Here is a 23,194-nt window from a genome sequence, read left to right as displayed (position 1 = left end):
TGTGAAATGATCACAATAAGTCTAGTTAACATCTGTCACCATACATAGGTTGAAAATTATTTTTTCCTGTGATGAGAACTTTTAACACCTACTCTTAGTAACTTTCACATATGCAGTACGGTATTAACTGTAGTCACCCATGCTGTACGTTACATCCTATGACTTACTTATGGGACCCTTTTTCTTAGAACCGGTGCCATGGCTCACACTTGGGGAAACAGTAGTGGTGTAGGTTTTATAAATGGTTTAACACTGAATTTTTGAACTGTCTAATGCTGCAGCTAAGTGGCCCAGTTGGTCTGGGGTTGTGAGGAAGGGGATCATGGGCCTGTCAGTCCAAGTGTTCCTAAGTGGGGTTTGTCTAGGTTGCAGAGAAAAAGAGCTTACTATCACTTTATTCCCTTTGGAATATGATAGGTCTTAAAAAAAAAATTTTTTTTGTTTGTTAAGAGTTCCCATGCATATTTTTTTCTTTTAATGAAGGATATGGCTTTGCTTGAAAAAACTCCAGAAGCTGTTCAAATAATGGTTTATGCATTTGTCTTTTTACATATTTTTGTTTAAGTTATGTGCTCATTTTAGACTACCTGCAGGGTGTAGGGAAATAGAAAGGGGGAAACCCAGATCTCTCACCTTATCACAAGTAGATAACCTGTTGATATTTTGGTGTCTGGGACAAATGGCTTATTGTCCCGTATTTAACTAAGCAGGGGGCAACACAGTGTCATGATTAAAAGCACTGGATCTTTGGATCCCGCTGCTTGAGTTTGGATCCTAGCTCTTAGCTCTACCACTTACAAGCCTTAAATGTGTAACCTTGGGCACATCTTGACCTCTAGGCCTTATTGAGACATCCTTGCCTCCTTACTGATAGCATTCAGTCTATTACCATTAAGTAGGATGCTGGTTGTACGTTTTTTTTCACATATTTATTTATCTATTTATTTATTTATTTTGGGCTGTGTTGGGTCTTTGTTGCTGCGTGCGCGGGCTTTCTCTAGTTGCAGCGAGCGGGGGCTACTCTTTGTTGCGGTGCGCGGGATTCTCATTGCGGTGGCTTTTCCTGTTGCGGAGCACAGGCTCTAGGTGCGCGTGCTTCAGTAGTTGTGGCTTGCGGGCTCTAGAGCGCAGGCTCAGTAGTTGTGGCCGTGGGCTCAGTAGTTGTGGCTCGCAGGCTCTAGAGCGCAGGCTCAGTAGTTGTGGCGCACGGGCTTGGTTGCTCTGAGGCATGTGGGATCTTCCCGGACCAGGGCTTGAACCCGTGTCCCCTGCACTGGCAGGCGGATTCTTAACCCCTGCGCCACCAGGGAAGTCCCTAGTGTACAGTTGTGAGCTTTGACCAATGCATACTGTCCTGTGAACACACCACTGTGAAGATGAGAATATCTTGAGAGGATTTTTAAAGCAGATACTTGAATGACTTCAAACTGTATTTGGAGTCCATTTTCCTTATCTTCCTCTTTTAGGTTTAGGGGTCTGTCGAGAAGACCAGAAAGCTGGTAAACTGTACAACCCAAGCCTGGCTCATAGGTTCTCTGACATGAGAGTCTGGGGTTTTGGGGAAAGGATACCTGCATTTATGTTTCCCCTTGCAGGGAGCTGCAAACGGATCTGCCAACAGCTTTGGGCCACCTTCCCACTGAGAGAGCGCAGATCTCTGAGAGGGGGAGGTGGGAGCGGGGGTGGGGCGTCTGACCTGGATGGTAAATGGGAAGTGTGCATGGAGGAGGCACATCAGGGGGCGCTGGAAATTCCAGGGTCTGGGGAGTGGGAGGTGGGATGGAAGGAGGCTAGGTTTTGGGCCTCACCACTTGGGCATGGTGCAACCATGGGAATAATTAACCACCTGTTGGAGCTTAAATTGCCCGAGCTTTGTGGGAGAGAGAGACCTAGGAGACAGTAAAATTCGGGGAGGGGGGGTGGTCCTTGATGGTGAAGTGTGGCATTTCCAGCGCATATAAAGATAACGTTTAGCAAGAATAGAAATTCATCTTCTAATTTTATAAGCCAGGTGCTGCTTAAATGTGAGAGAGCAGAGAGGAATGCAACCACCTAATTTTGCAGAGGGGGGACTAGTGTGGCTCTGGCCCACAGCTGGTGCAGGGTGATGACCCTGCAGCGGCAGAGACTTGGCATTGTGTAGCTTAAAGCCCTCATAATTTATGTCCAGAGTTTTCTTAGTTGAAGTGTTTGAAGTTGGAAAAGACTTAGAGGCACAAGTCACGGTCATGGGGTGGAGAGTCCAGGAGTTTTTCTGGAAGTGTGAGAATTGCTTATTTCCTGAGGGCAGCCTCTCTAATGGAATTCACTTAGTTAAGGAGGTTACAGTATTTTAGCCTCTTGAAGCTGGAGAAGAGGGAATCTAACTGAAGCAGGGCACCTGGTGTCATAGGTTTTTATTGGGGAGGACTCTCTTTTCTACTTGGGCTAGTAATGTTGGGGGGTGCAGCTAATCTACTTATGTCCACAGGGTTGCCCACCTTATGGATAATGATTAAATGGCAGTGCCTGACTGTGAGGGATGGAGGGCTCGAACATTGGTGCTGGCTTCCTTATAGGAACCCTGTGAAGTGGTGCCTCCATTTGATGTTTGATGAAATGAGGTCTGTGAGGCCAGTGAGTTTGAGTGGTGCAGAGAGGCTGTGGTGGGGGACTTGTGGGAGAAGCTTCAGGGGACCGTTAAGGGAGATCTTAAGTGGCAGGGGTATTAACCATTGGTGGGAAGGAGTGGGGAAGTCTGGATTTTATTCCAGACTTGAGATTGGGACAGTGTGGTGAGCATTTGGGTGAGAGGCAGGTTGTAGCTGGATGTACAGATTTGGGATTCGGCTGTCTGGAGCTGATGGCCAGGGTCAGAGGAATGAGGTTCATTCTCCAAGAGAGGCCTATGAATGGATCCCTGGGACAAAATGAGGCAGGGAGATGAAACCTTGTCTTCCCTTGTCTTCTTTTGATAGCGGTATATTTAATTTGGACTAGACCTCCAGTAGACCTCCAAGTTGATTCTTCTTAAGTTATTGTTGAATAAACACACACAAAGTGGGCAGTGGTCTGGAAACGAGGACACTGAGTTGCCCATTGGACAAAGGACACATTTGCCCTGGGACAGGTCTCTGTGTTTCTGAGCACTTTGGAAGGCTCTGAGTGCTTTACTAGTTGCACATCATTCTTGCCTGGGCAGAGTTTTCTAAGAACTTGTGCCAAGCAACATTTTATTAGCCTAGTTTGGATTACCATGTCTACTTGAAAGTGGTGTACTTATATCTCTTTTAGCATTGAATCTATTTTCATATTTTCTGATTCGTAGGCACTTATGACGTTGCTGTTTTGTGTTCCCAAATTTGGGTGCGCTTTGACCCCAGGCTCCTACTCGCTCACGTGTAGAGCATCTAGTAGTTCTCAAGGGATTGCATTACCCACCTCCCTTCTGCCCCTGGGAAATTGGGGTGTGGGGTCTTTTTTTTAACAAAGGGGGGCTCTTCTTGTATTTAGTGGGTATGGCTGGGATTATCAAAAGTCCTGTGAGGGACAGGAAAGTCACTTACACTGTATTTTCAACCCAAGTTGAGGAACCCTGATAGAGCAAGCACATTTTGTTTGGTCATGTTACGTGCTCCTTACTAGACAGGCATAAAGGTTGAAATTGGATAATTGATTGCAGAGCATTTTCTGGGGGCCTGTCACGGGTTACCTGTGGCTATAGCTAGCAGGGAGTTTGGACTTTTTTCAGGCCTCCTGTTGTGTTGAATATTTTCTATAACCTTCTGGTGACTGTAGTGTAGTTAGCTTGGAGTTAGTGGGGGTTTATTTTTCTTTTTTTATCTAGTTGTTTAGATCAGTGGTTCTCACACGTGGCTGCACATTGAATTTCCCAGGGAGCTTTAAAAAAGTGTTGCCTGGGTTCCACCCCCAGATTTTTCTTTAATTGGTCTAGGATGTGGCATCAGAAGTTTTGTAACTCCCCAGGCGGTTATAATGCACAGCTAGGATTGAAATCCACTGGTCTAGGTGTTCCAGAAGCTCTGCAGAGATACAGGAATAAGGATGATTAATTTAGCTAGATGAAATTTTCATTTAGCCACAAAACATTTATTGAGCACTTGAGATCAAGATGACCAAGGAAGCTACCTTGTTAAGGCTAGTGGATCTCATTTCTTTGGTTTCCAGTTTTCATCTTAAAACCTTGGTTCTGGAAAAGAGATGCTAGGTAGTTGTTTCAGCTCCAGCTCTGCTTTCTGGAGTCCTCTCCAAGGGCTGGGAGCAGCTTGGGTGACAGGGGAGCCCCCAGGTCAGGAGGAAGGTGAATATGAAGTGAGGTGAACAGTGGGCAAAACGGCATGGTCCCCATGTCCCTGGCAGGGCCGGCACACTCTGGCCACAGGGACTGGGCGGTGGCAACAGCCAGAAGGATCATTCAGACCCGGGCTATTTCTACTGAGCTGGGGGGGGGTAGGCCCACAGTATAGAAATAAGGGAACAGTAAACTGGATCTCTTTTGTAATCTGTTTTCCTTGAGTTTGAAACCTGGCTGGAGGGCCTCCATTAGCCCACTCAGTGCCTTTCTGCTAATTGTGCCAGTTAGAAAAAGGGGATGGTTGCCACGCTGGGCTTGGCCAGCAGTCAAGGGCTTTGCGTGTATCAGACAAAGACACCCCCTTTTCCTGCCCAGGGGACAGAGTTTGCTCCAGCTCAGCCCCAGGGCCCTCAGTCGGTGCACAGCCTGGCCAGTGATCCGCAGGATGACCTTGCCTGCACAGCCCTCTTCACCAGCATGGGGAGTTTGTGTCCTGTTTTGTGATGTGCCAGCTGAACACGGTCTTGAGGCCGTTTACCGGGAGTGATGATTTGTTTTATACACTTTCAAAACAGAAAACATCTGTTCTGGCCAGGGAGGGATTGAATAATTGCATAGTGGCTTTCCTAGTCACAGTTCAAGTACTGCTGGGCGCACTTGTCTCCACCGCCCCGCAGCTCAGTCACTTCCACGGTGGCCCGACCCCACCAGGCTTCGTTGACAAACACAAATGGAACGAGGTCAGTTCTTTGTATCAAGTTTGAAATTGAAATTTTTTTCAGGGGCTGAATTCAGTCTTAAAACCACAGTTCTGGGGGATATAATTCAGGCCTCCCCGTTTTAATTTCCTGAAACCAGTTCCAGAATTTTGCAAAGCCAGCTAGATTAGTCTTTGCCAAATGAGTTTCCCAAAGGCACAGTTTTGCTGGGAACAAGGGAGACTCGAATGAGACCGGAGGCCACTGCTCATGCTGGGCGGTGCTTGTGCTCGGGTGGGGCCGTGGTGTGGCCGCTGCTCCAGTGGTCCCTTCCCGATGCGGGGCTTTTTCCTGAAGGGGCCTCAGTTCATTTTGGCCGGGCACAGGTTGTGGCTCTTCCACGCTGCCCAGGTCTCCGCGACCTGCTGGGCGCTCACTGCCTTCTGAAAGGAGGAGCCCCCTCCTTTGTGGGTGAACCGCTGTTGGTATTTTTATGGGGGTTTGCAGTCCCTTCGCTCTGCTCACTTCTCTCACACTTGCTGGTACCCCACCAGGTCTCTGGGCCAGGGCTGCTTGTCTCTACCTACTCCTGGTGTGCTGTTTGGGGATGCAGTCTGTCATTTAGTTTTGTTCTGAATGTTGTCTGTGAGGTTTGGTTGTGCTAGCCTAATTGCTCTGTGTTTGGAGATTGAGAAGATTAAAAAAATCACTCCTTCACTGCCATTTTTGCTACTCCATTTGCTTTTGTTTGTTAAGCAGAGTTAAAATAGGACTTTTGGTGGGTATATTAGTCGGCCAGGGCTGTTGTAACAAAGTACTACAAACTGGGTGACTTAAAACTACAGAAACGCGTTCTCTTCCAGTTTTGGAGGCTAGAGTCTGAAAGCAGAGTATCATCAGGGCCACACTCACTCCCTCTAAGGGCTCTAGGGGAGAGTCCTTGCTTGCCTCTTCCAGCTTCTGGTGGCTCCACGTGTTCTTGGCTTGTGGCCATTATCACACCAGTCTCTACCTTTGTCTTCCCTCACCCCTCCCCTCCCCTCCCCCTCCTCCTCCTCCCTGGGTCTTCCAGGCTTCAGTCTCTAATAAGGACTTAACTGGAATTAGGACCCACCTGGATGCTCCAGGATGCTCCATCGCTAGATCCTTAAATTAACTACATCTGCAAAAACCCCTTTCCAAATCAGGTTGCACTCCCAAGTTCTGGGGGTTAGGGTGTGGACGTATCTTTTGGGGGCCACTATTCCACCCACGGCAGTTGGAGTGGATGAAATCATCTGCTTTGTAAGTGGCAATTTACATCTTTTAAAATGTCTGCATAGGCCAGAATGAGACATGTGCTGCCCAGTTTGTGGCCTTCGTTCTTATTGTGCGCTGGAAGGTGTTGGGAGCATAGTTCCAAATGTCATTGGAGATAGACTCTTGCGTAGATTGAGGAAATCTTTCCAGTCTGTTTTGGCACTCCTTAGTTTCTGGAAGGAATTCTAGTGTAATTTTCTTGTGAAACCACACTGTGGTCAGCTGTGGATCTTGTTTTTTTTTTCTTTTGCCCTCGGTTCAGGTCACAGGGATGCTTTGTTTTGACGCTTTGCAGCCCCTGCTCTTTTCCTTTGTGTGGAAAAAGCACCAGCCTGTGGCGGGCTCCTGAGACAATACGGAGTAATTCCTTTTGTCTCATCTTGCTTCTTTATCTTACCCTTCTCAAGGAGTGAGTACTTTTGCAGATACAACTAGATAAGAATAAATTGCATTTTGTTTTTATCTAAATATCATAATGATGGATGTTCTTGAAGATTGTGGCTTCAAGTGAACCTACAGAGGTTAACGCAATTTCTATAACCTTGACCTCAGTCCTTGACCTGAGCTCCACTTTGGTAGCAGGGAGTGGGATGGGAGATGGGGTCACAATGCCTAGCAGCTTGTACCATATTGAATTGTTGTTCAGTTTCTACCAGTTAGAGACAGGTTACTGAGTGGCGCCATTTATTTTTTTCCAATAATAAAAGCAAGCCATCCTTATTGTAGAAAACCTGGAACACAAAGCCAAAAGTTTTGAAGTTGTTTATGATACCCATCAACAGTGGATGGAATTCTTTTTCTAGTACTCTGTATTCTCATTAACTTACTTAACCTAAAGTGGAATGTCTTTTATTGTGTTTGTATTTCTGGTTTCTGGCTAGCCTGAATATTTTGTTAGACTATTTCTAGTTTCCTGAACATCTGTCTGCATTTTTGGCACAGCTGTTTTGTGGTTGGTGTTGCCATTCATATTTTGTTCCCTGGTAATCTGAAGCCTCTCCTTATAGGGTTCAGAACGTTGTAGCTCATGACAAAGGGGATAAGCGACGCTGGCAGCTCTGTTCAGGTTTTCTTAAAAGTTCATTCATCAAACTGTGCCTCGCTAGCTTTGCTTCTGAATGTTTCATTCTGACCATGTTGCCTTCTCCCCCTGTTCTCCAGCTGATGGTGAGACCATTCTGAAAGGCCTCCAGTCCATTTTCCAGGAGCAGGGGATGATGGAGTCGGTGCATACCTGGCAGGACCATGGCTATTTAGCGACCTACGTAAACAAAAACGGCAGGTGAGGCGGCCTTGAGTGCTCCTATTCAGGTCTGAGCACTTCAGCAGTGTGTGTGTGTGTGTGTGTGTGTGTGTGTGTGTGTGTGTGTGTGTGTGTGTGGGGATGTGTGTGTGTGTGTGGATGTGTGTGTAAAGGGTGGTGGTGGGGTGGTGTCCTGGTTTTTTTCTTTCCTCCGTTGGCATCTTTGAGGAGGGGCTAGAATTCAGTGCTTCTCAGCTGTAGCTGCACAGTAGAATCGCCTGGGAGTGCCTTCACAAAATCCCATGCCCAGGCACTCGCCCCAGAGGTTGAGGCCACTGGGCATCGCTGTTTCTCCAAACACTCCCCGGTGATTCTGTGTGGCCAAGACCCCAGAACCCTTGAGCAGCATAAGCAGTGTGAACCGGTAGGCAGTGATCCAGATGGCCGTGCTCCACTGCAAGAGTTTCTGCTGCACAGTCTGGGGCAGTACCCCAAACAGCATTTCTGACAAGCTCCCAGGGGATGTCAGTGCTGCCGGTCAGCTGACCCCACTGTGAGGAGCACTGTAATACGTGGTTATCCGCTAACGCAGACTGTAGTCAAATTCAGGATGAGAAAGTCTGCAAGTAGCTTGACAGGAAGCTGAAGGGATCCAGGAGTTGTTTTTGTTTGTTTTTTCTCCTTAAGACTTTATAGATGGTCTAGACTTTTTACCTGATCAATATGTAAATGAAAGTCAGCCTAAGACTGGGAAAGGAAATGACTGATAACAGAAGACACTGGTGCATTGAGCTCTTTGCATTTCCCTAAGTCTTGGTTTGTATCTTCTAGACTGTCTCGTGTGTAAAACCGTTAAGATTCTTAGTAATTTGCACTATTAATTTTAAAATGTGAACTCCTGGGTATTTTTGATGGCTTTCATTCTGTTCTCTAAGTTCTAGAATTCCACGTGGCTTCATTAATGTCCCATACTCTCTCCCTTGTTTTTCTAATTAAAAGAAGACACCCCCCCCCCCCAAATCTTACAGAGGCCCAGAAGACAGTGCTGTGAGGTGAGGGAAACTTGTACTTTTGAGCTCAGCCCTGCTTCCATTATTTTCTTTATAAGGGTACATGGTTCACCCCTGTGGTGGTGATTGTTGTTTCTGACTATGTAGCAAACGTCCATATATGCCTGTAGCAGATACCTCCAACATATCTAAAATGATTTCTTCTCAAGGGTGGCCCAAACCTTCTACTGCCTCTGTCCTCGGGCTCTGGCCCAGTTAATGGTGAGTCCCATAGAAGCAGAGGTCTGCAGCTGGCCTTGCGCCCTCCAGCCTCTCTTCTCCATCCTCCCTGCCCCCATGTCTCACTGTCCTAGCTGTGGTCCGTCCTTTGGGGACACAGCAGTCAGGCCTTGCCTCTCTCCCAACTTGGTAGGTTCCTCCTCCACTCCAGGTGAAGCCTTGCATCTCTTACCATCTCCTAAGGGCCTTTGCAGCTTGCCACGACCAACCTCTTTACCTCAGTTCTTGAATCTTCTGCCCTAGACACCAATCCCAGTTTTCTAGAAGGCTTAGGATTCTTCCTGGAAGGGAGTTTTTGAGTAATAAGAGCTGTTGGAAGTTGGTTCTGAAAGCAAAAAAGAGAGAAAAATTAACATACTTATTAGTTTACTTTTTTGTTTTTTGGCCGTGCCGCATAGCTTTCAGGATCTTAGTTCCCCAACCAGGGATGGAACCTGGCCCCTTGCAGTGGAAGCACGGAGTCCTAAGCACTAGTCTACTAGGGAATTCCCTAATATGCTTAGTTTAAAAACTTGTTTTCCACATTGGTCTTCCTCTTCTCTCACTTGGTTAGCTGGGACCCATCCCCATGTGGCCTGTCGTGAAACCTCACTCCTGTCTTCCATGCCCAGGCACCTGTTGGCTCAGGGTAGGGACTGCAGCTCCCAGCTGGGCTTTTGGCCTCACTTCTGGTTAATGACCCCTTTGTGTGTGGTCCTGGTCCTCAGTCACCTTTTTTCTTGGTCTCCATTTTCTCCCCCTTGCAACTTTTCCTCTTTCTTTATTTCCGGTTTTAATCTGGTGAGATTTGACTCTACCTTTCGGCATTCTCTGTGTTCCTAGGTTCTCTGGCGGGGGATTCTTTGCTAGAACCACCTAGCTGGTTAAGAGGTGGCATTTCTCTCTCCTTCCTTTACCCCTGGCCCCTCTCCTTTGTGTGACTGGTGGTGGTGGTGGGTGGGGATGGTCAGCTCGTGCAGGTGCAGATGAGTTTGTGGTGTCCTGGGCCTGAACTTGATTTTGAGGCCATTTAAGGGCTGAAGGTGAAAATTAACTAGTTGTATTTTTTTTTTAATATTTATTTATTTGGCTGCATCGGGTCTTAGCTGTGGCACGCAGGATCTTCATTGCGGCACGCGGGATCTTCTGTTGCAGCACAGGCTCTCTAGTTGTGCTGCACAGGCTCTAGAGCGCGCGGGCTTAGTTGCTTCGCAGCGTGTGGGATCTTAGTTCCCCGAACAGGGATTGAACCTATGTCCCCTGCATTGGAAGGCGGATTCTTAACCACTGACCACCAGGGAACTCCCACAGTTGTATTTATTTTTTAATCTAAGCACACTGCCCGTATTCTCCAAACAGAACTCTTCATCTTATTTAGTGTCATTCAAACGTTTCTTTAACCACACCTTATAGTAAGAAGTGATTTTATATCAGATGTGCGCATACACATCTGCATATATACAAATATACATGTCTAATTGAAAGAAAAGTTTCTTCAGATAATTCTTACACATGTGTGATACACTCTTTATTTTTATTCCATAAAAAAGCTGGTCAGATACACTAAATTAGAGGTTAAAGCTTTTCCTGTGAGGAGCTACATAAGGTCCCTGTCACATACTCCCTCTTTTTTCTTAAGCAACTCTTTAAAAATGTAAAAAAACATATTTAATCTGCAGGCTTTACGAAACATGCCGCGGGCTGGATCTGGCTTGCAGGCCCCGAGCTCAGTGAATTTAGCCACCACCTGCTTGCAGTCAGAAAAACACGGCTCTGGGGACTTCCCTGGTGGCACAGTGGTGAAGAATCTGCCTGCCAGTGCAGGGGACACGGGTTCGAGCCCTGGTCCGGAAAGGTCCCACATGCCGCAGAGCAACTAAGCCCATGTGCCACAGCTACTGAGCCTGCGCTCTAGAGCCCACGAGCCACAACTACTGAGCCCGCGTGCCACAGCTACTGAAGCCCGTGCGCCTAGAGCCCGTGCTCCGCAACAAGAGAAGCCACTGTAATGAGAAGCTTGCGCACCGCAACGAAGAGTAGCCCCCACTCGCCGCAACTAGAGAAAGCCCGCGCGCAGCAACGAAGACCCAATGCAGCCAAAAATAAATAAATAAATAAATTTATTCAAACAAACAAAAGAAATACCACAGCTCTGTTTTGAACTCTGAGGGTAATTGGGAGAACCCAGTTTGCTCTTCACCACCCTCGCTTCCTTTTAAGGAGGAGTCAATCACTGCTGAGGAACCTTCTTAAAAATCAGATGCATAGGACTTGCTGCTGAATCACTTTCTGGACCCAAGAACCTGTTTTGAAAACCTTAGCACTTGATGGCTCTCTCTAAAATCTTCCCTAAATGATTGGCTTCCCTGCCCCCATGAAGAGGCTCTAATGAGAAAGCAACAGGGACAATTATGGAATATAGGGAAAAAAGAGCCGTGGTTTTGCCTTTTAACTGGGTTGGTGTCTTTTTTCTTTTGAGTGCCATGATACAATTCCTAACCTTAAAATTATGCTTTCCTCTGTAGCTTTGCCAATTTGAGAATTTACCCGCATGGATTGGTGTTGCTGGACCTTCAGAGTTACGACGGTGATGCGCAAGGCAAAGAAGTTGACAGTGTCAGTTTTCCACTTTTATTTACTCAAGTATTTGAGGATCACAAAAACTGCTCAGTTTAATGATAAAATCATTTTCACCTATTTGCTGACTTTCACTTATTTTTTTTTCAATAAAATTTCTATTTTATCTTAAATATTCACTTAATTTTAAACTTGCCTCCCTTCAAATAAGTGATTTTAGAAGAAAAATAGTTGTTCCTCAGTAGTTTTTAGGAACCTGGCTGTCATCTTTCCCTTGACTGCTTGAGTACTGAGTTATGATTTTACTTTTGCACTGGAGGGAATGTAAACCTTTATCTAGGATGTTACAGCTGCAATATTCTTGAGGCTTTCCCTTTGCCATTATTTTGTTGGTACTTTAGGCTGAAGCGAGGTTGACACTGTGTTGCGCTAGTGGCGTGTGGAATTGTGCCAGGCCTGCAGGCTGCTGTAGGGGTTAGGGAGGACAGGTATATCTGGGCATCTGCCAGTATCACAGCTCTGCCAACACGGTCTCAACCTCCTGTTCCACTCAGCTTATTCGATAAGCCCATTTCTTTGCTTTTCATTGCAGCTTTTGAACAAAGTAGAAGAAAGAATGAAAGAATTGAGTCAGGACAGTACTGAGCGGGTGAAGCGGTAAGTCCACTCCTGAATGTTCTTTTATATTTGGTTCATCGATAAAATAATCAGAATGGTGGTGTTATCCCTGAGCAGTGTCTAAGATGTAGAAGAGATCAAAGTCGACTTCTGCTTCTGGCCACTTGGTAGACTGAGGTAGTGGGCCCTTACAACAGAAGACTAACTGTATATGAGAGAAAGAGATGCTAGACAAAGTGGAACAAAGGCAGAAGGGAGTGTACAGTGATTCCAAGGGGCTGGAACTGTGTAACGCAGAGAATCAGGTGGGGCTGGCACCTCGAAGGGGAGCTAGAAAACTCCTCGACCCTGTCCAGTAAAGAGAAAAGATTGTCTTGTCTTTCCTCGGAGTTCTGGGCCCCAGAGTAGAATTAAGCAGTTTTAAGAGATTTATGACAGCATGGGATGATAGAAAATTTGCCTCAGTGCTTTCGGGTAAGATGACATTGATACTGCAAGGTACTAAGAGTTTCAGAGGCCACCCACCTTGAGCAGCCCCTGGTGGGTTCTTTTCAGAAGAAAACGAAGACCATTAACCTTTCTTGAGGAGTGCAGCCACTATATGCCACATGTGGCTATTTAAAACTAAGTTAATAAAAAAACAGTTCAGTTCCTCAGTCTCGCCTCACGTCTCTAGCTAATGGCTAGTGACTGCCATATTGGACAACGCAGATAAAGAACATTTCTGTGGTGCCAGAAATGTTCTGTTGGACAGAACAGAAGTATTTGTCAGTGGTGTCAGATGTTAAAAGAGCTTTGATAGAAGTAATAGTTTTGACATTTGTTGCGAGGGATAGAGTCTGGTAGGTCCTGGGAATTAATCATGGCTGCACAGCAGGTAATTCTGAGCGGTTCTGCCTTGCCCTGCCTGGGTGGCTCCTTATCAGGCCCTCAAAAGTGGGCTTGTCCCTTGCTCATAAAGGCAAACATGTACATGCAGAAACACAGAGAGACTTCAGTAAGGTCGGGGCATCACTGATGGAAGTGACCATCCAGAATACAGACTTCTCCATTTCAGGGCACTTTCCACAAGAGGGAGTCCTTATTGGCTGTTTAAGGACGTTTAAGTACATAATGGCTCATCCTGCTAAATTTGATCAGCCTAGAGGAAAGCCCCAGGGCAGATGTAAGATAACTGGAAAATTGTTTAACCTCCAACATGGACACAAAGCAGGAAACTGCATGTGAAGAGAGCAGGACACAGTGTAGAACTCGGCCACTTGATTGAAATCTGTTGGAGCACCCAGACTTGTTTACCCCACCCAAGTTCAGCTTACGTGTCCTCGGGCCCTTCCCCATCCTTAAAGAACTTGTCCACACCTACAGTCTTTTCTGGAATTTCCCTCTTTTCCTGCTTGCAGAATTTTCCTAATCTTTCCTGGTCCATCTGAATTGAACGGGTTCCCACTGTGTCTTTAACTCGGTGATAATGAATTGGCCAACATCAAAATGCCTGATTTTTTTTTTTAATTGGTCTGGTTTTTATTGGGATTACTTCTAGGAGTGAGCAAATAGATGGAATGCATTTATGGGCTTCCCCACTCATGAGAAGTCTGGTTCCTTTGTGGTTTTGGTATGGGAGTTTTTGAAGTGAGAATGCAGTTATACTTCCGATCTTCAGTTCAAAACAGCACAGGCCTTGTTTTTCCTTGTCACTGTTTTTACATCTTTTCATAAAATCAGGGTGGAGGGGGCAGGAAGTTGTTGGGAATACTTTGTTGTAGGCCCTTTGTTTTTGGCCTCAAAAGGACAAGAATGGTGCCACTTTTCTGTCTGGGGAATGACATTGTTAGAGACTGAATCATTAACAAATGACTCAGTAACATCTGAAATGATTACTCCCCTGTGGCCAGTGATTTAAATCTGAATTAAGAAGCCATGGGATTCATTAGAAACTTTATTTTCATATCCTGCTATTCAAAAGAAAAGAAACAGGAAAAACAAGCTTACATCAGTAATGTTTTGTTGAAAAGAAAAATTCTTGCAATTAACACGGTGTACCTGAGGCCCGGGACATATTCTGTCTTTCTCTCTACCATCTATTTTCAATTTTCTGTAGGTTGAAAAGAGAGTTATGTAGGGCTCCAGAATATCTCCCAAAGCCCATTTCAGGGAGATGCGCTTCATGTTAGTGAAGCCAGATCCGGCCTCTGTACCCCAACACTGAATTAAATCTTGGAGACAGAGTTTTGGGTGAAGTAGAAAAGAATAGGTTTATTGCTTTGCCAGGCAAAGGGGGCCACAGTGGACTAATGCCCTCAGAACTGCGTGTCCCGACCTGGAGGGGGTAGTGAGGAGTTTTATAGTAATGGTTCAAGGAGAGCGTGATCCACTCGTGGACGTTCTTCTGATTGGCTGGTGGGGAGGTAAGTGGGCGTCAGCATCATCAGCCTTCTGGTTGCAACTGGTCTGGGGTCTACGTGCTGGTGGGCAGCATGCAGTTAACTTCTCCCACCTGGTGGGGGCTTCAGTATCTGCAAAACAGCTCAAAGATATTGTTATGTGTGTCCCTTGAGGGGAACCAGGACCCTGCCCCAAGGCGGCACTGTTGTTTCCTTTGACTGTTCCTCCCTCTTCTGCACATCCCCTCCCTTCCCTAATTAGCATCTGTTTGAACTGCCCATCGGCACTCAGGGAAGGTCTTGGAGGCTGAATGAAGCCCCGTTTCTTGTAATCAAGAAATGGGGGACACAGAAAGGCTTTTGTGCCCAGGAGCCCCACAGGGTCCTGCTCGGTATGATCAAGGTGATGGCTTCCCCATCCTTAAAGATCCTTGCATCACCTCGGTGCTTTGTGACCACTTAGAGGGGTGGGATAGGGAGGGTGGGAGGGAGGGAGATGCAAGAGGGAAGAGATATGGGAACATGTGTATATGTATAACTGATTCACTTTGTTATAAAGCAGAAACTAACACACCATTGTAAAGCAATTATACTCCAATAAAGATGTTAAAAAGAAAAAGAAAAAGATCCTTGCTTCTTTGCATCTCTTTAAAAACCACTGTGTTGCTGTGGAGGAAAGAGCTCTTACCTGCACCCAAGGCACCACTGACTCAGTTGAGAATGGACATTGTTTTCATTGGGTTTGTGCATAGTTCAGTAATTGCCTGTAGCTGGCTGGCTGTCAACCCCGAGGGGTGGGTTTCCTGCCCTGAAAGCCCTTGAGTTGCTATTTGTTACTTTCATCCAGTGTCACAGGTAGCTCATGCTCCCACCTCATGCCACCCACCACCGATCAGCCAGAGGTGGAAGAGGCTTACCCCAAGTCCTGTTTGCCTACTCTCGGGGTTTGTCCTGTTTGGGGTGCCACGTTTTACAAGAAAAACCTCTGATCTGCCTAATTCCAACAGCTGAGTTTGTTCTCCTGGAAGATGAAAGAGTGGTTAAATTAGGAGGAGTTAGGATTGAATGACAGTTTATGGGAATTTGCTTTGTAAATTCAGTGCTTTTTGCAGATGTTAGTATTTCCTCATAGAAAGCCTCATTAACCTGTAACAGGTTCAGACTGTATTCTTGGAAACAGGTGAGCGGAAGAGCAAAGACTTATCAAAGCGAGTCAGAGGTAGCCCAGCCCAGCATTTTAGGTACCTGTGGCTTGTTTACTGTAAACCCCACTGTACTTGAGAACACAGGACTTGCCCATGGTTGTGTTATGTATGCAGTGAGTTCTCATCTTGTTTGTGTTCCACTTAATTTGCCAAGCCCCCTTTCCAGGTCTGGTTTTCCTTGTCATGTAGTGTCCTCTGCTGTTAGTTTCTAGTACATTCACCCTATCTAAAATGCTCAGTATTAACAGAAAGAACTGAATGAGAAAATCATCAGTTTGCAGCTCTTCTCGTAATAATTGGTTCAGGCAAGAATGTTCTACATGCCAAAGCCACTGGTGAAGGTTTGTTGAGAGATCAGGACCTTGACCCAGTTTCACAGGACCGCTCCACACCCTGCTTAGTAATTTCAAAGGGAAAAACGGTACCTTTGCAAGTGTAGGGATCTCGTGGGCATCTGCTTTAACCATGTGGTCACTCTTTGCATCACCAATAATAGGACAGGAACACATCTCGTGCCCCTGATGTGATGCTTGCATAATATGCCAACTTGACTCTATTGAAGAGATCTTCAGGCAAACCCACTTGAGGGATTTCCTGCAGAACACCTGGTCTGGACTTTGCTGTGATGTCAATGTCATGAAACACGGGGAAGGGGTGACGACGCCAACAGACTATTTTCTTTTCTTTTCTTTTTTCTTTTCTTTTTTAACATCTTTATTGGAGTATAATTGCTTTACAGTGCTGTGTTAGTTCTGCTTTATAACAAAGTGAATCAGTTATACATATACATATATCCCCATATCTCTTCCCTCTTGCGTCTCCCTCCCTCCCACCCTCCCTATTCCACCCCTCTCGGTGGTCACAAAGCACCGAGCTGATCTCCCTGTGCTATGAGGCTGCTTCCCACTAGCTATCTATTTTACGTTGGGTAGTGTATATATGTCCATGCCAATCTCTCACTTCGTCCGTGTCCTCAAGTCCATTCTCTGTCTGTCTATTCCTGCAATGGACTATTTTCGATTAAATGAGGGTAAAAAAGGGAAACAGCAAAATACAGTATATGATTCTTCATTCAAAAGTAGAATAGTTCTGAAGGAGATAATTGGCAGTTGGGGATACTTGAACATGGATTCCTTACTAGGTACTGGTATTCCATCCATGTGGACTTCAATGGATGTGGTAGTGACAAAGTAGCTATGTAGGCAGTCTTAACAGGTTCCTGCTGGAGTATTTGGGGGTGAAGGATGATGTCTGCGATGGCCATTTTCTCCTTCAACTTTTTTTAGGGAAAATTTAAAGTATGCCAGAAAGGTTTTTTAAAAAGTAAATTCTTAATGTACAACAGTGTTGAAATTCGGTAGTGGCCATGTTTGTATAAACCTCAGAGCACAAGTTTTAGATTGGTTGTGTACTATTTAGGAGTGTGCCTGGGGTCATGTGGCTCCTGCACGTGCTTGTTCCCAGGTCCTCTTTTAAGGCAGCCTCACCTAAGCAGCCTTTCTTTTAAGGCTCATTCCTGTTTTCCTTTTTCTCCAGATTACCACCCATAGTTCGAGGAGGGGCCATTGACAGATACTGGCCCACTGCAGACGGCCGCCTGGTTGAGTACGACATAGATGAAGTGGTGTATGATGAAGACTCGCCTTACCAGAACATTAAAATTTTACACTCAAAACAATTTGGAAATATTCTCATCCTCAGTGGGGATGTTAGTAAGTATTCCATCCCTACCCCAATCGCATGACAAAGTGACGATGTATTAGATTGTGTTTTCCTGACAGATACCACCGTTGTGGATTTGTCCAGATTTGTCCATGGCCCTGCTGGGTTGTTTCCATGAAAAGTTTGTCTTGTTACTCTTTTTTCCTTAGTTTTCTTAGTGATTAGTATTTAGATTGTATTTCAAAAGAAAATGTAATTGCCTTTTTAAAAAAAATTTTTTATTGAAGTATAGTTGATTTACAGTGTTGTTAGTTTCAGGTGTACAGTAAAGTGATTCAGTTATACATATGTATATAAATATATATTATTGTTATTTATATTCTCTCCCATTATAGGTTATTACAAGATATTGAGTAGAGTTCCCTGTGCTATACAGTAGGTCCTTGTTGGTTATCTATTTTATTTTGCTTATTTTTTAAGAAGTCTTTTAGATGGGAAATTCCAAACCAAAGTAGACAAAACAGTAAGATGAACCCACATATACTCACCATTGAGTGCCAACAATTATCAACTCCTGGCCAGTCTTGTTTCCCCTGAACTCCGGTCTACTTTTCTCCCTCTCATATTCTTTTTTTTTTTTTTTTTTTTTTTTTACATCTTTATTGGAGTATAATTGCTTTACAATGGTGTGTTAGTTTCTGCTTTATAACAAAGGGAATCAGTTATAAATATACATATGTTCCCATATCTCTTCCCTCTTGCGTCTCCCTCCCTCCCACCCTCCCTATCCCACCCCTCCAGGCGGTCACAAAGCACCGAGAGCTGATCTCCCTGAGCTGATCTCCCTGTGCTATGCGGCTGCTTCCCACTAGCTATCTACCTTACGTTTGGTAGTGTATATATATGTCTGTGACAAAGTGAGAGAGAGGCATGGACATACATACCTCTCATATTCTTTTTTTTTGCGGTACGCGGGCCTCTCACAGTTGTGGCCTCTCCCGCTTCGGAGCACAGGCTCCGGACGCGCAGGCTCAGCGGCCATGGCTCATGGGCCCAGCCGCTGTGCGGCATGTGGGATCTTCCCGGACCGGGGCACGAACCCGTGTCCCATGCATCAGCAGGCGGACTCTCAACCACTGCGCCACCAGGGAAGCCCTCTCTCATATCTTCATATTTCATCTGGAAACATGCAATTGCTTTTTAATTATCATATCAGAACAGTCTAAAGACTGAATTTTCTTCCTACTGACTAAAGTATATATGTATATAATCTATGTAGGTAACATTTTATGTTGGGTGTTAAGATGAGTAGGGTTGATGAAAGTCCACAATCCAAAAAACCAAAAAAACAACACCTCTGTATACTGCTGTTTTTAAAGATTGAAAATGAAAATTTCTGAATTTTCTAGATTCTAGCACTTTCTGGTATAAGTCAGGTGGTGTATGGCTTTGGTTATAGTCACCATTTTGGATGTTTCTTCTCCCTAGATTTGGCGGAAAGTGATCTGGCATATACCCGGGCCATCATGGGCAGCGGCAAAGAAGATTACACTGGCAAAGATGTACTGATTCTAGGAGGCGGAGATGGGGGCATATTATGTGAAATAGTCAAACTGAAACCAAAGATGGTCACTATGGTAGAGATATCCTTTGTGGTATAAGAGATCAAGTTAAGTGGGCTTTGTTTGTTTTCTTCCTCGTTTTTTGTCTTAAGACTCAAGTTAATGTTACGAGGTAAATGTGTTATAAAGACTACCTTGAACAAACATTTCCACTTAGTACCAGTACCTTTTTTTTTTTTTTTTTTTTTTCTGTACGCGGGCCTCTCACTGTTGTGGCCTCTCCCGTTGTGGAGCACAGGCTCAGCGGCCGTGGCTCACGGGCCCAGCTGCTCCGCGGCATGTGGGATCTTCCCAGACCGGGGCAAGAACCAGTGTCCCGTGCATCGGCAGGCGGACTCTCGACCACTGCGCCACCAGGGAAGCCCACCAGTACCTTTTTATATGGCTACCAACAAAGAAGCAGAGTTGAGAATTAAAGAGCAAGTAACCTTTGTACTGTGTCTACTGTTCAGCAGTTGCTGAAATGGCTTCTTCATTAGAAGAAAATTGAGTTCCTTTTGAGTGTCCTTGGTGCACAACAAATGAAGTCATTGTCTCATTTATCATTTTTTAAACTTATGATACGCAAATTAGTGTTAAAAAATGTTATGTTCATCTTAACCTTTTTAAAAAGTATATCTCAGAATTCTTTGATACATCCAAATCCAGGGGAAATTTCTCCTTAACCTGTTTCGAACATTGACCAAATGGTGATTGACGGATGTAAGAAATACATGCGAAAAACATGTGGTGATGTCCTAGACAATCTTAAAGGAGACTGCTATCAGGTAATTATATTTATCAGATAATGTTTTTTTATCATGTCAACTGATAATATGTTGATCAGAACTGTGCCTTCTGAAAACAGCTTTAAGTATAATTGGCTAAGAAGATAAATAATCAAGATGATAGGTCATCTTGTAGGGGAGGAAAAATTTTCCCTCTACCCTTCTAGTACTTGCCTGAGACCCCTGTAATAAAAGACTAACAAGAGGAAAAACAAGTTATTAAATGTTTTAAACTCATGTATTTATGGGAGATGCACAGAAAAATGAGCAACTCAGAGGTAGCTTTAGAATTTAGGCTTAAATATGATCCTAATAGGGTCAGAGGGATGTAGGAGTCTTAAGGGAGAATAAATGACTTAGGAAAAATGAACAGGGCCCTTAGAAGAGTAGAAAAAGAGGTATGATAGTTTGTGACAGAATTTGTCTGGGTGTGGTGTCAGCCTTATCTGCTGTGATAAGAGGCCATCTTCCCTGGTTGAATTCCTCGGGGAGGGGATCTATGGCAGTTGAATTCCTTTTGGAGGATGTGTCTTTAGGCAGATAAAGTGGAGTTCAGAGAAAGCCTCTCCATACATTTGCTGTTTTTCAAGTGCCTACAGCTCAAAATGTTCAATATGCCAAAGCACTGTATTTTGAGGTAGCCTGTTCTGCTATCCTTTATTCTCTTTATGTGAGTTCTATATACATTTGTATTCAGGGAAGGTGTGTACATATAGTTTTAAAAAAAGAAAGAAAGAAAGAAATGGCTAACTCCAGATTCTTTGAATTTAATAACATTAATTCATTCTTGTATGAAAGATGCCATGTACCTTTTTTATGACCTGGCAACCACCACTTTTGACTTTTGTCTCCTTAGCCTGAGTCTCTGTGTCTGGGTCTTTGAGAAGGAATTCAGGTATTTATTAGAGGGTGTAGATGATGTTTGATGTAGGAATAATTGCTTCTTGCTAAGAAAATAAGTTCCTAAATTCTACTGTGCTTGTAAGTTGACATAGGATACATTTTGTATTGTATTTTGAGGATTCATATGTTAGGTGCCCATACCTACATTATTAGGTAGAGCAAGATAACTAAGCAAATGCATATTTTTATTTGACCAGAATCTTAAATGTGTACCTCTAGTTTTATAAACATATAGATGAATGCTTTCATTTGTTATGTAAATTACCTAAACCTACCCATGTTCTCTAATACGTGTGTATCCAAATTTGATTTCATGGTACATGTGTTAATTTTTTCTTTTTTCTTTCTTTCTTTTTTTTTTTTTTTTTTTTGCGGTACACGGGCCTCTCACTGTTGTGGCCTCTCCCATTGCGGAGCACAGGCTCCAGACACGCAGGCTCAGTGGCCATGGCTCACGGGCCCAGCCGCTCCGCGGCATGTGGGATCTTCCCGGACCGGGGCACAAACCCGCGTCCCCTGCATCGGCAGGCGGACTCTCAACCACTGCGCCACCAGGGAAGCCCACATGTGTTAATTTTTTAAACAGAGAGAAATTATATCAATGTTAAAATGCAGTTGTGATAGTTTTATGGGCAAAAGGAAAAGAAAGTACGTATTTCACTTACACTGTTGGAAAGTTTAAAAAGGGAGAGAGGATGCAGCAGTTCCAATCCTGGGTGTTTATTTGAAGAAAAGGGTAACACTAATTCGAAAAGATACGTGCACCTCCATGTTTATTGCAGCATTATCTACAATAGCCAAGATATGGAAGCACCCTAACTGTCCATCAACAGATGAACGGATAAAGAAGATGTGGTGTATATATACACAATAGAATCCTACTCAGCCATAAAAAAAGAAAGAAATCTTGACATTTGTGACAACGTGGATGAACCTTGAGGGTATTATTTCCACTTAGCATAAAGTCAGATGGAGAAAGAGAAATACTGTAAAAATACTGATTTCACTCATGTGGAATATAAAAAAAATTTAAATAAAGGAACAAACCAAACGAAATAAAAATACATAGATACAGAGAACAGAGTAGTGCTTCTCAGAGGGGAAGGGGTAGGGGAGGGTGAAATGGCTAAAGGGGCTCAAACTGTATGGTAATGGATGGAAACTATGCTTTTGGCAGTGAGCATACTATAGTATACACGGAAGTCAAAATATAATGCTATACACATGAAAAAGAAGAGGGGGAGTTTAGGTTCTTCAGAGCATGACAGACTTTTCACAATGAGCTAAAAGTTACCATTGTTTGCAAATGTTTGCATTGTTAGCCAGACCCTCTACCTAAAGTGTTAATCCTCACATCTGTATCAAGTGGCAACTGTTTCTATTTTGTAGATGAAGACAGTAAGTTTAGAGAGTTTAAAGGGCAATTTATAGGGTAACTTTAGAGGAATGTTTCAAATTCATGTCTCCCTGGCGGCTCCTTAGGTTGACTTATGGATTAAGAAAAAAATGTAACAAGAACCGCAAACCTAAACCTTCAGTACTGTGGAGTCCCTTTCAGGAACAGAAAAGCCACCAGGGGGAGTCTGAAAAATTCTTCTGAGGCTGAGAGTTTTCCTGGAGCTCTAAAGGGGTGGGGGTTCCTGGTCTGTGGGACAGCAGTAGGCAAGCCCCTTACCATTAAAATACTACCATTAAAAAAATACCAGGTGCTTGCAACTGTTTATCATTTATAAAACATAATTAATGTTATCCTTTTTTAGAAAATAGATTTATAAGCAGTAAATCTAGCAGTTTAAAGAATTCTCAGTTATGTCCAAAAAAAATTTAGTTAAGTATAAAGATATGAATCTTTTTTTTTTTTTTTTGCGGTACGCGGGCCTCTCACTGTTGTGGCCTCTCCCGTTGCGGAGCGCAGGCTCAGCAGCCATGGCTCACGGGACTAGCCGCTCCGTGGCATGTGGGATCCTCCCGGACCGGGGCACAAACCCGCGTCCCCTGCATCGGCAGGCGGACTCAACCACTGCGCCACCAGGGAATCCCAAAGAGATATGAATCTTAAATCTCTTACCAACACAATCCATAAATCTATTGTCAACACAATCCATTATAAAAATAATAAAATAATTTGGTATTAACAGGTGACAAACCATTTGAGAATATTTAGCAGTCTTAATAAAAACTTGGTAAGAAAATTACAAGAGAAGGAAAACTACCTTCTATTAAACATAATAGAAACGATCAGAAATGTAAAGATACTGTATTAAATGGCAAAATACATAAGCGGTTTCCACTAAAACTAGGAAGTAGAAGAGGATGCTCTGTTTAACCTTGTTTTTGACTCCTTAATGCAGTAAGGTAGGAAAATGAAAACAGTATAAACATAGACAGAACCACATTACTTGCAGAGGATATGAATGCTCACAAAATATAGAAAACTCATCTAGAAAACAAGTTGAACTCATGAGAATTTGGTGTAGCGATAGGATAAAGGCAGACTAAAACTTTTTTCCTTATTCTAAATGCAAAAGTTTGAATGGAAATTGAGTGTGGGCCAGAAATCCTTTTCAAAATAATGACCAGTTGATACTAGGAATAAATTTAACAAGAATGATTTTGAGACTGATAGAATTATGTTAAGATCTTACTGAAAGACAAGC

The 23,194-nt window shown here is 44.1% G+C and overlaps 1 protein-coding gene across 1 annotated transcript in view; it reads left to right on the top strand.

Annotated features, from left to right (window-relative positions):
- SMS (spermine synthase) overlaps positions 1–23,194 on the top strand; it is a 51,655-nt gene that overhangs the window by 9,518 nt on the left and 18,943 nt on the right. Inside the window, exons 2-7 of the mRNA XM_022560477.3 lie at positions 7,453–7,573; positions 11,328–11,418; positions 11,972–12,036; positions 17,120–17,295; positions 18,734–18,888; positions 19,545–19,634. Of these exons, the coding sequence (XP_022416185.2) occupies positions 7,453–7,573; positions 11,328–11,418; positions 11,972–12,036; positions 17,120–17,295; positions 18,734–18,888; positions 19,545–19,634 (698 nt within the window). The remainder of the gene's footprint in view (positions 1–7,452; positions 7,574–11,327; positions 11,419–11,971; positions 12,037–17,119; positions 17,296–18,733; positions 18,889–19,544; positions 19,635–23,194) is intronic.

Source organism: Delphinapterus leucas, chromosome X (genome assembly GCF_059928025.1).
Source record: "Delphinapterus leucas isolate spDelLeu-1000000601 "Yukka" chromosome X, BTC_Dleu_Yukka2, whole genome shotgun sequence".
In the NCBI taxonomy this organism is placed as follows: Eukaryota; Metazoa; Chordata; class Mammalia; order Artiodactyla; family Monodontidae; genus Delphinapterus; species Delphinapterus leucas.
This window is presented reverse-complemented; position numbering and strand designations above follow the sequence as displayed.